The sequence below is a fragment of the Carettochelys insculpta genome, chromosome 1, assembly GCF_033958435.1.
Source record: "Carettochelys insculpta isolate YL-2023 chromosome 1, ASM3395843v1, whole genome shotgun sequence".
Lineage (NCBI taxonomy): Eukaryota > Metazoa > Chordata > Testudines > Carettochelyidae > Carettochelys > Carettochelys insculpta.
In genome coordinates, this window is record NC_134137.1 from 322,602,328 (window position 1) to 322,616,732 (window position 14,405).

General features: G+C 46.2%; 1 protein-coding gene across 5 annotated transcripts in view; it reads left to right on the forward strand.

The window, feature by feature from the left end:
• The window catches only part of ADAMTS20 (ADAM metallopeptidase with thrombospondin type 1 motif 20), a 224,147-nt gene that overhangs the window by 59,187 nt on the left and 150,555 nt on the right, over window positions 1-14,405 (forward strand). For all 5 annotated transcript variants that reach the window (XM_075014383.1, XM_075014373.1, XM_075014364.1 and 2 more), the window contains 3 exons: window positions 1,704-1,850; window positions 2,677-2,818; window positions 10,438-10,542. In XM_075014383.1, the coding sequence (XP_074870484.1) occupies window positions 1,704-1,850; window positions 2,677-2,818; window positions 10,438-10,542 (394 nt within the window). The remainder of the gene's footprint in view (window positions 1-1,703; window positions 1,851-2,676; window positions 2,819-10,437; window positions 10,543-14,405) is intronic.

Below are 14,405 nucleotides of genomic sequence, written 5' to 3' on the forward strand. Positions count from 1 at the left end.
CCCTGTCCTGAACACATTACCGTGTGGCTCTGCCCCTCTCTGTCCACCAGCTCCCAGTGAGTGTGGGGAGCACAGGCTGCAAAAGCCTTTGCTCATCCCTTGTGTAAGGAGCTATCATTAGAAGAGATTTAATGCTGTCATTCAGGGAGCTTGGGGTGGATATCTGCTAAGCCCGCTCACCTTCCAGCCTGAGTTACTACTCTAACTAACCACAATCTAGCCCTTAATAAATAACCCCAGTTTAAGTAAATACAAGTTGTTAATATAATTTAGAATTATTCTTACATGTATTCGCCATTTTAGAACACTGTAGGAAACCAAATAGAAATGCCTTCCTAAATTTTTGAGATTTTTGAAGCCACGCATTGTAAAAGTTCTGCTCTGGGTCTATGAGGCATTACACAGTTTAGGTGATAATGGCATTTCTCAGCCTAGAATGCCAGTTTATGATTTGGGTATGCCTTTTATTTTCACTTAGATGCATGCCACATGTAACAATGCTTCAACTCAATTCTTACAATTGAGCAAAATATTGCTAGTTGCATAAATATAATAATGCTGGGCTTTATGTAATTTGTATATTTAGTAGTCAAAATGAAGGTGTATGTGTGGGACCGTATATATGTATCCTGTTTATTAACGTTTACAGTTTGTTGGATAAATGGTCTAAAACTACGTGCTCCAAAGAGATTGATGTTTTCAAAGCCAAGTAGGGTGGTTAGCCATTACAGTTTATAGTGAAATTAATCCCAAGTTATCAGGGCTGCTGGAAAAAATTGCCTTGGGCAGGGCATGGGGAATACCTGAGAGATGTTGAAATAAAATGTAAATCCTGTGGTTACAGCCACATTAGAAGCATCTGTCTCGACAGAACGTCTGTTTTGTCAACAGTACTTTGTTGACAGGCACGTTATTCCTCAAAATGCAGAGGTCTGTCCTGAGTCTGTCAACAGAATGCTTTATGGGTGTGGACACTTCCTGAGTTAAGTTGACAGAAGGCCTCTTCTGTTGACAAAATTCTCTTGTGTTGACACGGCCTGTATGTGATGGAAACACCTTGTATTCAGTAACACCCTCAGCACTCCCAATCTCTAGCACTTGTGCCAGTTAGGAATTTCTATAATTAATTCTATCTACATGTATTTAATACTTAGAAAAACTAAGAAGACTAAATTGAACTGAACAATCAGAATGATGGTCATTATAGATAACAATGAATCAATAGATTAATACCTGATCAAAAATGTAAGTGACAGACTGAAGATACAGGGATGCATGGTGAAACCCCAACCATAAGAAAATGTGCACACACTTTTATGTTAAAACAAAGAGAACAATAAAACTTGCATGTTTTGTTGTCTTTTTAGTAAGACAGTTGGGGAGCATCATTTGAATTTTCAAAGACAAAATTTCATCATAAGGTGAAAATATGTGCCTAAGTTTTTCAGCTACAATATTATTTTTTATTAAAAATTGTAAGAATTCATCCCACAGTTGGTAATATATTTTAGGAACATTTTGGATGAAAGATGCTACAGAATCTAAGGGATTTCTAGGGCTCTATCACTCAGTTAGCAGAGAGTCACAATTACAGATGAGTCAAGGCATTTTAAAACTTAAGACTTGGTCGTTTGGTGATGTAATAAAGTAAACAAATGAATTTTTCCTGAATTTGTTTTAGAGTGTGTTTGTTTGTCTTTTAGATTTAATATACCCCATGATGATAGTTTTAAATGTAAAGAAGCTGGAATAAAACATCAGTACCATGTAATGGCCCCGACTTTAAATTACCACACGAGTCCATGGACCTGGTCAAAATGCAGTCAAAAATATATCACTGAATTTCTTGAGTAAGTTTTAATAGAATGTCATCTGTTTCATCAGTTTAGTCTCTTGAACCTATTTAAAAAAATGTTGCTTACGTATGACCTGCATGCTGTTTTAAAAACACTCTGTGTTTCTATCAAAACAAAAAGCAGTCAAGTAGCACTTTAAAGACTAGCAAAATAGTTTATTAGGTGAGCTTTCGTGGGACAGGAAGAAGTGGGTCTGTCCCACGAAAGCTCACCTAATAAACTATTTTGCTAGTCTTTAAAGTGCTACTTGACTGCTTTTTGTTTTGATAGTGTATAGACTAGCGTGGCTTACTCTCTGTTACTCTGTGTTACTATTTGTCATGTGCTGTATTGCCATAGAGTAGCTTTTCAATTACTGACCAATGTAATAGTTTGATATTCATTCTTGGAAAAGTAGTCCTCAATCCTCTAAAGGCTGATGCAGGTGCTTACCTTTACTTACTGTGACTGGTCTCATGACTTCAATTAAACTACTCATTGCATGTTAAGTTAAGGATATGCTTCTGTCTTTTCAGGCTCAGAGCTTTGATAACACCAGCAAGTACATTGATATATGTATAATACATAACAGAGAGAAAGCCGTGGTAGTCTCTATACTATCAAAACAAAAAAGCAGTAAAGTAGCACTTTAAAGACTAACAAAATAATTTATTAGGCGAGCTTTCGTGGGACAGACCCACTGTATAATATGGTGTATGTAGATCAAAACGTACACCTTCTTTTTACCTTTTCTAATATAATTGCACAGTGGAATTATCTCCAAAGTTGTATAAAAATGCAATAAAAACAATTCATTTACAATTTGTTAATTTTGTAACAGTACTGGTTATGGGGAATGCCTTCTTGACAAACCAAATGGAAGAATATACGATCTTTCATCACAGCTACCTGGATCAATGTATGATGTCAACAAGCAGTGTGAACTTATGTTTGGTCGTGGGTCACAAGTGTGCCCCTATCTGGTAAGCCATGCACTACAAACCCAGCTTTAACATTTATGTAACAATTTTTGAAAAATATTATTTACAGTTTTTTGTACACTGAAATGCAGTTCCACAGTCTTTTTATCCTTAAACTAATGCTTTTTTTCCTTGAACATATGGAAGAGTTTAGAAATCAGCACTGTACAGCATAAGAAACTTCAGTGGAAAGATCAGTAGTTCAAAGTGCTAGGAGATTATTATGTGGTGTTGAAGAGTAAGTAGAATAAGGTGGTTTAGATCTGTGCATTTACACATACAGTAGTATTCTGACTTATGTGCTTCTCTCTTACTGCCTTACAAATATGTTCATTTTAGCATTTTATTTATAAAAAAAACCTAGTCACGAGGCAATTTTTAATTGTTTATTTTAAAAATGTTCTTAGTTGTGAATTTGTTTTGAAACAGTAGACATAATATTGAATTAAATGAATCAGTCATATATGTGCTGAAATAAATGAGAAGAGGATCCTATGCTTTATTTTATAAGTTAAAATTAATGTTTTCTAGCATTTCAGTGCTTAGAATAGCTTTCATGATAAACTTTACCTACAGGTCACGGTCAAAAGTTTCTTAACAGAACAGTGCACTGGAAACAAAGCTATATACCACTTGGTATAATAAAAATAGAGTTTCAGTTGTTGGATTTCTATACAATCTTCAAAATGTCATTAGGGATTCATTTGGTGCTAATAATTAAAGGGCAAGAACTGCTAATATAGCATCAAAGCTCCGCTTCAACCGTCAGAAGATTTTATTAGCATTACCTGGTAGGGATAATTAGATCTGACAATTAACGTAAGACCAGATTTAAGATAATTTAACATAAAACGAGTTTTTGGAGTAAGTTGCTATTCATTGTGAGTCAGGGAATCAGAATCTGGCTAACAGTCAGTGTGAAATAATTTAAGATGTTAGGATTTGTATAGCTAAAGGCAATGATATAGGCTAGGTCTACATATGCCCCCTCCGAAAGGAGGGGGCAAGTAATGAGGCAGTTTAGAAGCTGCTAACGAGGCACTGACATGAATATTCAGCACTTCACTAGCACAATGGCAGCTGTGCGTGATTCGAAAGTGCCGCTTTTGGAACACACACTGCGCATGTAGATGAAGCCTTTTGAAAGGACCTCCTGACTTCAAAAGCCCCTTCTTCCTAAACCAAATAGGAAGAAGGGGATTTCAAAGTCAGGGAGGTCCTTTCGAAAGGCCTCTGTCTACATGGGCATCATGCATTCCAGAAGTGGCACTTTCATATTGCACACGGCTGCCATTATGCTCTTGAGGTGCTGCATATTCTTGTCAGCACCTCATTAGCATCTTCCTAACTGCCTCGGGGCATGTGTAGACACAACCATACTGATTGGCCCCTGATTTTGATATATCCATTTAAATTGTTAATCCATTTAAAGATACAAATGTTATGCTATGCAAGTTTCTTTCTATTATTATATTTGTAGGCAAATATTGGTAAATTTGGTCAGTTCTGCTGACAGAATTAGGGTGTTTTGGTTTGCTTCGTAGTACCATGATCTGAATCCCACTGAAATCAATAGAAGTGTTTTCATGTATATCATTGGACTTCGGAGCAAATTCTATGTTCCACATACCCAAACAGATCTGTCGGATGGAAAGTCTAGAAACATAAACTCCTCTTTTGTAGTATAGTATCATATGCAATATCAATTTTAAAAATGTTATAATTTAAACTATGGTACGCCCACATCTCGAGTACTGCATGCAGATGTGGTCTCCTCACCTCAAAAAAGATATATTGGCATTAGAAAAGGTTCAGAAAAGGGCGACTAAGATGATTAGGGGCTTGGAAAGGGTCCCATATGGGGAGAGGCTAGAGAGACTGGGACTTTTCAGTTTGGAAAAAAGGCGATTGAGGGGCGATATGATAGAGGTATATAAAATCATGAATGGTGTGGAGAAAGTGAATATAGAAAAATTATTTACCTTTTCCCATAATACAAGAACTAGGGGACACCAAATGAAATTGATGGGTAGTAGGTTCAAAACTAATAAAAGGAAATTTTTCTTCACACAGCGCACAGTCAACCTGTGGAACTCCTTGCCCGAGGAGGCTGTGAAGGCCAGGACTCTATTAGGGTTTAAAAAAGAGCTTGATAAATTTTTGCAGGTTAGGTCCATAAATGGCTATTAGCCAGGGATAAAGTATGGTGCCCTAGCCTTCATAACAAGGGCAGGAGATGGATGGCAGGAGATAAATCACTTGATCATTGTCTTCTGTTCTCCTTCTCTGGGGCACCTGGCATTGGCCACCGTCGGCAGATGGGATGCTGGGCTCGATGGACCTTTGGTCTGACCCAGTATGGCCATTCTTATGTTCTTATGTTCTTATGTTCTTGTTCTCTAATCTATAAAGTTAAACACCTTATAACCAGTGAAAGAGAGAGCCCTTCTAGTCTATACTATCAAAACAAAAAAGCAGTTCAGTAGCACTTTAAAGACTAACAAAATAATTTATTAGGTGATGAGCTTCCGTGGGACAAGGGTTCTGTCCCACGAAAGCTCATCAGCTAATAAATGATCTTGTTAGTCTTTCAAGTGCTACTGGACTGCTTTTTTGTTTTGACCTTACAACCATTTAATTTTTAGGCCTCGAGCACAAATGTGTAATGTGATTCATTTACTCTGTTACTGTGAAGACCACTCAATATTTTTTAACACTAAATGACAAATGTGCAATAATTGCATTATAATCAATGATAATTTTCTTCAGGGTTGAATTAGAACTCAGGATCCACAGATGTGGTTAAAACTGTTCTTGCCTGTTCAGCTCTTTGGGGACAACTAAACGTAGCTAGCTAACAGTTGAGGACTGAGTGTGCAGTTTTGACAGATCTATTACACTATTGTGTAGATCATTTGTGAAAACATGATGGCTGTTTCTACACATGGCACTTTTTCCGGAAGATCTTCCAGAAGATGTCTTCTGGAAGATCCTCTTCCGGACGAGTGCATCTGCCCATCAAACAGGACTCTGAAAGAGCCACCCCTTCTTCCGGAAGAGTGCATCTACACGTACACTGGCACTTTTTAGGAAGAACAGGGTAGGAGACAACACAGTTGGGGTCGCACAGCCAGGGAGCCCATCCTCTTGGCCACCCTCCTCAGTCTCCTGTGAAGACAGAGGCCCAGGCCTGTGGGTCCTTCACGCCCACTGTCCCTGTCGGGCCCCCTCTGACCGGTCCGGTGTATGTGGGCCCACACCACCAGGACAGATTGCTGGGACAAGGTTGTCATGGGGGAGTGGGACAGTGACCGCTGGCTGCAAAACCTGTGGATGAAGAAGAAGACCTTCCTGGAGATCTGCAACTGGCTCACCCCCATGCTACGATGCCAGGATACCTGGATGAGGCTGGCCCCCTCCCCAGAGAAGCGCATGGCCATCACCATATGGAAATTGGTCACCCCGGACATCTACCGATCCATCGGGCAGCAGTTTGGGGTGGGCACATCCACCGTCAGGGCTGTTGTCCTCTAGGTAAGCCCTGCCCCAGACCCTGCCCCACTGGTGGGAGGGAGGGGGCCAGTGGGCTGGGGCAACCCCAGGCGCTGATTGGGAGGGAGCAGGGCTGGTCGCGGCGTGCAGGCCTAGCCCAGAGGGGATACTGCATGGCCGCTGCCAGAGGCGTCCCCCAGCGGGGGGGGCCCGGTAGGTAGGGAGGGAGTGGAAGGGGAAAGGGGCAGGGACCCCTCTGCGTATGCCCATTAGTGCACCCATTCCCCTGCAGGTTGCAAGGGCCATCAACCACGTACTGGTGCGGCGGCTGGTGAGCATCAGGTACCTGGATGCAGTCGTTGAAGGCTTCACTGCGCTCGGGTTTCCCCAGTGCTTCGGGGCGATTGATGGGATGCATATTCCCATCAGGGCCCTGTACCACAGTGGCGGCCAATATGTCAGCTGCAAGGGGTACCACTCCATCGTGCTTCAGGCGGTGGTGGACACCTGTGGGAAGTTGACGGACATTTACGTTGGCTGGCCGGGCAAGGCACATGATGCGCGGATCCTGCGGAATTCTGACCTGTTCCTCAGGATGGAGGACAGGACATTTGTGCCGTGGTGGGAGTGTGCTGTCAGGGATGTCGTGATGTGTCTCTGCTTCGTGGGCGACCTGGCCTACCCTCTCCAGCCCTGGTTGATGCACCGCACGGGCCACCTCACACCCTCCCAGGAGCTGTTTAATGTCCGGCTCACGTGGGCCCAGTATCTTGTTGAATGCACTTTCAGCCGTCTGAAGGCATGGTTCAGGTGTCTCCTCACACGCCTCAATGTGGGGGTGGAGAATGTCCTGCAGGTTGTGGCTGCCTGCTGCATGGTCCACAACCTCATCAAGGCACGTGAGGGGACAGTACCCCATGGCTGGATGGTGGAGCTGGCCCCCTGCTACCAGCAGCCCGCTGTGGCCCCTGACAGGCGGCTTGACCATGATGGGCTCTGGATTTGGGAGGCTCTTCGGGAGGCATTCAGCCAAGGGGACTACTAAACCCCGCACCCCTCCCTACAGGCCACACCCTACACACACCACCATGCGCACACCTCCCCAACCCCCCCCCCCAGTAATCAGGGACACAGGAGGTGCAGAATGCTAACATGTATTTAACCCTCAACCTTTAACAACCATGAGCAATGTAAATATTAAATGGTGAATAATAAAAGTAACAACAAAAACCTGATAGGGAGTGAACTATATCCATGGGGGTAAGGCAGCAGGGGCACTTAAACTTGGACAAGGACTGGGGCAGGAATGGTGGGTGGCCGTCATCAAGGGGCGGGGTGAAAGGCAGTGAGCCCTGGTACCTGCAGGTGCCCCTCCCACCCCGGGTGCGCCGTTCCCTGCGGGGCACTGATGGGGCCAGAACCACCGGCAGGTAGGGCCGGTCAGCACCTGGCCCAGCCTCAGTAGAGGGGCTGGAGGGGGGCCGGTTGTGGCTTGGGCGACCCTCCACAGGACCCATCATGGCCACAAGCCATGCTGCAAGGTCTCTGAGTGCAGCATTGGGCAGGCCCATGGGCAGTAGGGCGGCCCCGGCCTCAGGTTCATGGGCTGAGGGCATGGGAGCAACTGAGGGGCCAGTGGGTGGGCTAGCAGGGGGGAATGCAGGGGGGGGCAGCTGGGGGAGCAGCAGGGGGTCTCGGGGGTCAGTAGCAGGGGCCTCGGGGGGGGGCTGCGGGGGGACAGCAGGGGGGCGTCGGAGGGGACTGCAGGGGAGGTTCCGGGGGAGAAGCTGGGCGGGGCTGGGGGCTGGCCTGCTAGGGCCCCACAGACAGTGCAGAGCATCCCCACCACCTCTCCCCGTGTGCCCCATGTCCACTGTAGCTTGGCCTCGTCGAGGGCCAGTCGTCTTTCGGTGAGGGTGTTCTGGTGGCAGAGGGTTGCTGTGTAGGCCACAACGTACTCCTCATGACGCTGCGTTGGGTCCGGCGCACCCATGGCTGCTGCGCAGCGGGGGGCTGGTGCGGGCCCAGCTGGTGAGCTACTGGGTCCTCCAGCCTGGATGAGGCTGGCAGGCCCCGGGCTGGTCGTCCAGCTGCCACGGCCCTTGGATGGTACTGCTGCTAAGAGAGAGAGGGTGGAGGTAGAGGGGGGAGTCAGTGCCACATCTGGGACCTGGTGGGCATGGCCCCAGTCTCCCCGGCTGGTTACCCCCTCCACAGACCAACAGGATGGGTAGGTGCCAGGGGAGGCTGCTGTGTGGGCTTGTCTGCACTCGCCACGACAGCCATTGGGGCATGATGCCAGAGCCAGGGCGCTATTCACAGTGGCCCTCCCTGGCAACAGGCTTGTGGGCTGGGGGAGGCTTGGCCGTGGGGGGTTCCAGATGTAGCTGTGCTGCCCAGGGGGCAGACCTCAACACACTTGGGGGGCGATTCATGGGAGAGGGAGCCGGGTGCTGCTTGCAGGCATGTGTGTGCCCTGGGCCCTGACCAGGGACAGGCTTTAGAGCTTCAAGGCCCAAGGCTAGGGCCACGGTGTCCCCCTTCTCCCACTGTGCTTTTCCACTGTGCACACTTAGCCGAGGTGGCCTCATATATGTCGGGTGATGCCCAACTGGAGGGGGCCTGGCTGCTGGCGGTGGAGGGCATCGTGATGGCGAGGGGCCGATCTGTAGACTCTCCATCAGATGGGACATCCACACTGGTGGATCCCTCGTCCTCCTCCTCCTCCGATGCGGCAGAGGGCTCAGGTGTGGCAGTTTCCACGGTGGTACGGGGTTGGGGAGGCGTCATTGCAGCCAGGAGGTTCCAAAGCTCCTGGTAGAGGGGGCAGCTGACAGGGGCATGGCCAGATCTGCGGGCGCTATCTCGGGCCTGCATGTACCCCTGCTGCAGCTTCTTCACCTTGCACCTGACTTGCTCCGGTGTCCGGGAGGGGTGGCCACGGGCAGCCAGGCCCTGGGTGAGGCGGGAAAATGCTGGGGCATTCCTCTGGTGCATGCTGGTGTCCCGGAGGACCTCCTCATCACACCAGAGTCCCAGGAGGTCCTGGAGCTCTGGGTCAGTCCAGGAGGGGGCCCTCCATTTTGGAGCCCGGTCAGGGTCTTGCCTGCCCTTGTCCAGGTTCCTGTGGCTCCCCGGGCAGTGGGGGGTGCTGGCCTGCTGGCCATCCCTACAGGTTGGGACGCACTGGGCACTGCGGAGCCTCAGGGCAGTGTGGCGGGCAGCCCTGCATATGCTGCCTGTCTCACACTTTCAGATTCCTGCCACGGAAATTTTTGGGAAGAAGGGGTCTCCGGAAGAAGGACTTCCTTTCGGAAGCCCCCGCAGGGCTGTGCTTCTACACGGTGTTTTGGAATCTGGAAGAACGGTCTTCTGGACTCCAAATCACGTGATGTTACGCTAATGAGGCGTGGGGAATTTGCATCCGCGCCTCATTAGTGTCTTTCGCTCCGTGTGCTAGCTTCGGAAGTGGCCTGTGTAGAAACGGCCCCTGATTCTGAAGCGACTACAGAATTGGGAAGAGGGGGCACGTTCTTCCAGAAGAAATCCAAAATAGCGCCTTGCATGTGTAGATGCTCTTCAGATCTTCCGGAAGAAGGCACCGCTCTTCCAGAAGATCTTGCCTGTGTAGAAATGGCAGTTGAGTAAAGTTTCAAAAGTGCCCTGGTGATTTTCAGTGGCATTTACGCTCACTGAAGCCCATTTGAAATTTGACCCATTGTCAGTAAATTGGTATCACTATCTGGAAATAGTTAATGGCTTTACTTGGGTCTCCGGAAGGGGCATGGTAATGAGCGGCCCAGAAGATGCTAGTGAGACATGGATGTAAATTTTCTGCACCTCATTAGCATATGGCCATGTGAGTTGGAGTCCAGAAGGAGCTCTCCTGGACTCCAAAATACATGTGAATTGACTGATTTTTTTTATCCAGTCAGTTCAATCAAAATATTCCCTCTTACTTTTCTAATGCAGAATATCTTCTCTTGTTCTATAAGGAATAGGGGTTAGAATTTTCCTATTTGCAAACGTTATAAGATGTATAGGGCAAAACACGTAATAAATATGTAGGCCATTGAACAAAATAATGTTACCGGTGTAGCAAAGGAAAAGAAATACTGTTTTCTTTTCAGAAACAATGCAAACGCTTATGGTGCACGAGTACTGAAGGTGTTCACAAGGGCTGTCGTACTCAGCATATGCCATTGGCTGATGGGACAGAATGTGGTCTTGGAATGGTATGATTTAATCTTTGCTATTTCTTTATATTAACTCATAGTAAAATCATGAAAGTAATGAGTAATAATGTCCAGTGTCCACCATTTTTGTGCCGAGAAACTTCCAGATTCCGATTGTCTGGGCTGTACACATTTGATCTTAAATGCAAAGTTTGGCTAAACCATATACTGTTGTAACATAAATATTCTTAATTTGCAATCTCATGCCAATATATCCCAGCATTTAAGAATAGCAGATCGGTAACAACAGAGTGTTGGTCTTGTGGGGAAGCAGTCCCTCTCTCTTTTCATTTGTGTGGGCCTGAAATTTAGGGTCCTTCTTGACCAGTTATTTTCTAAGCAGTTAGTGCTCAATTGCCAGCAGTGCTCCAGAAATGAACTTCCCAAGGTATAGGCTTAACTGAGTTGATGTGACGTTGTGATTTGCCAGCTCCAGGAATTGCTTGTGTTGACCTATGTATCTGTATAGCATTAATTTTGATGATAATGTGCTTGATATTAATCTGTGCTAGCAGTTCCTGTTGGGGCCCTCATTTTATTATCTTTGTTTTGCTTTAATATATTCATAAAATTTAAGGCCAGATGGAGCCATCAGATCATCTATTCTGATGTCCTGTGTGTCACAAGCCATTGCATTTAGTTTACTCACCCAGGGTGCGTCTACACTAGGAGCTAACTTTGAAGTTAACTTTGAAGTTAGGCACTACATCAAATTAGCCAGCAGAAAGTCTACACACCTTGGCTACGTCTACACGTGCACCCAACTTCGAAATAGCTTATTTCGATGTTGCGACATCGAAATAGGCTATTTCGATGAATAACGTCTACACGTCCTCCAGGGCTGGCAACGTCGATGTTCAACTTCGACGTTGCTCAGCCCAACATCGAAATAGGCACAGCGAGGGAACGTCTACACGCCAAAGTAGCACACATCGAAATAAGGGAGCCAGGCACAGCTGCAGACAGGGTCACGGGGCGGACTCAACAGCAAGTCGCTCCCTTAAAGGGCCCCTCCCAGACACACTTTCATTAAACAGTGCAAGATACACAGAGCCAACAACTAGTTGCAGACCCTGTATATGCAGCACGGACCCCCAGCTGCAGCAGCAGCAGCCAGAAGCCCTGGGCTAAGGGCTGCTGCCCACGGTGACCACAGAGCCCCGCAAGGGCTGGAGAGAGAGTATCTCTCAACCCCCCAGCTGATGGCCGCCATGGAGGACCCCGCTATTTCGATGTTGCGGGACGCGGATCGTCTACACGTCCCTACTTCGATGTTGAACGTCGAAGTAGGGCGCTATTCCCATCCGCTCATGGGGTTAGCGACTTCGACGTCTCGCCGCCTAACGTCGATTTCAACTTCGAAATAGCGCCCAACACGTGTAGACGTGACGGGCGCTATTTCGAAGTTACTGCCGCTACTTCGAAGTAGCGTGCACGTGTAGACGCAGCCATTGTCTCTTAACTTCAAAGTAGGGAGCTCATCTTGAAGTCCTTACTCCATTCCTGGGAATGGAGTCGTGCCGTACTTCAAAGTTTAACTTTGAAGTAAGGTGTCTTGTACTTCGAAGTAAGCAACTTTGAAGTTATTTTTGTAGTGTAGACACAGCCCCAGAGTTTAGAAGCTGTGTCTTTACAGATTTTCTCTGTTGTGTTTTTGATACTACCAAAGTAATAGTGATTCTGATAATATAATTTGCAAGGAAGGTTCTGCATCTCATGATTTTTTTATCTTGTAAAATTAGGAAAAAAAAATTGCTTTGAGACTGCTGATAGGACTGTCCTGATTGAACCTCATTTTTGTAGTCAGTATTTAATATATATTTTTCTGATTTAGTCATTAAACAAGATGAGAGCTCATCACATTTGTATTAAGTCTTGTGTATAGTCATTATTTTTACGTAACTCTAGTGAGTATGTACTGACACCAGATTACTTTCGCTATGTAACCTAACTAAACTCCTTTGTTACATCATTACTGTGGTGAAACTAAGTATTTTTCTCCAGTAATTGAGAATATAATCACAATATTTAGAACCATGCCTCTGAAAGAATCAAAAACATGTGTAGTGATTAATCTGATAAAATGTGGTTTGTCTGTATTGAAGGGTTGCTGTTTTCCATGGATTTCATTTGGGTAGGAGATAGCTACTACCAATGCTTTTTTTGTGCTGATACGTGCCGGTACTGAATACTAGTACCTCAGCAGCCCCAGCCGTGGGATTGGCTGGGGTGAAGGGGCCGGGAGCTGCCTGAGTATCAGCTCCTGCTTTTTTACAATAAGTGAACTTGCTACTAGTTATTAGCCTCTAAACAGTAAGGCATGCTTATTGTAGTTGGGGTGCCATTTTCTTTGGCTACATCTATACTTTCCCCCTTCTTTGAAGGGGTTGTTGTAATCAGGGTGATGAAAGTTTACTAATGAAGTGCTGTGATGCATATGCAGCATTTCATTAGGCAAATTCTCTCCCATGGCAACTTCGAAGTGTCAAACTTCAAAGTGCCTGTGCTACTTTGCAAATTTTGGGAAATAAAGGCACTTCGAAGTAGCGAGGGCACTTCGAAGTGCCCACAGTTACACAGCATGCAGGGACTTTGAAGTTTGATGCTTCCAAGTTGCCGCGGGGGAGAACCTCTCAAATCAACTTCCCTTACTTCTCCTTGAGGACTGCCAGGAGTACCCGGGTCAATGGCGGTGCCATGACAGTTCAATTTAGTACGTCCCCACAATGTATGTTAAATTGAAACCCAGCAGATCGACCTCCAGTCCATCGATCGTCCCACTCTTCCTCCCATACACTCACTGTTACCTGCTCTTCCCTTCCCTTTCCCACTTTGGTTGAAAAGCAGCTGGCAATATAGTAGGATGTCCATGGAATGAAGTGTTTGGGGAACCTGCATGAAGAGACACTGTACCTGCCCCATGAGGCACTGCAAACCTCTTCTAAGCACCTTGTAGCCATTGTACAGTGGGATAGCTACCCACAATGCACAGCTGTCTGTATTAATGTAAGCAGTGCTAGTGTGGATGTGCTCATCCAACACTTATGTGGTGTGGACATTCAACAATGGTTTAATAAAAAAGCTTTATTTAATGTGACATAACTTTTTTTAACAAAAGTCTGTAATGCAGACCCAGCCTGTGCTTCCATGAGTGCTATACTTCTTGTCCAGGTGGTTTTAGTATGTTGAAGTAGCAGGAGAGTTAACCCATTGGGAGGGAGGAGCAGTGTAGTATGCACACTTCCCTAATTAGGTTGACATAAGCTGCCTTATGTGAATTTAAGCTTTTGTAGTGTAGATGAGCCTCGGTGTGTTTAATTTAATGCAGCATGATGGAGCTGTTTCAAGATCCATGCTGCAGCTCTCCTGAATATTGACCAGTCCTTCACCAACCCTTGGATGTTGCACTGGCTTAGCTTAAATCCAAAACTGAAGTAGTTAAACTGGTGAAAACCCATCTGTGGACACTGATATAAATAGGGTGACCACATTGCCCAGTGGCAAATACAGGAGGCTGGCCTTCAGGGGTGGGGGGCTGTTGTTCCATGTCGGGGCTCATCATCGATGGGGGCAGCTGCCCCACAGTGAGGTACCAGGGATGGGGGCTCAGCAGAGTCCTGATAAGGAGGAGTGGAGGATGGGGGCACGATAAGCTCCCAGCAGGGAGGGTGCCAGGGAATGAAGAGGCCACCCCGTGGCAGAGATCGCTTCCAGTGGGGGCTGCCCTGCAAAATATGGGACAATTTGCCCATTTTTCTTAAAAAAAAAAATGTCAGGACACCTGTGAGACAGCTTAAATAAGGGAATTGTCTCAGGAAAAATGGAACAGATGGTTACCCTGGATACAAATCTTTTAGGTTACG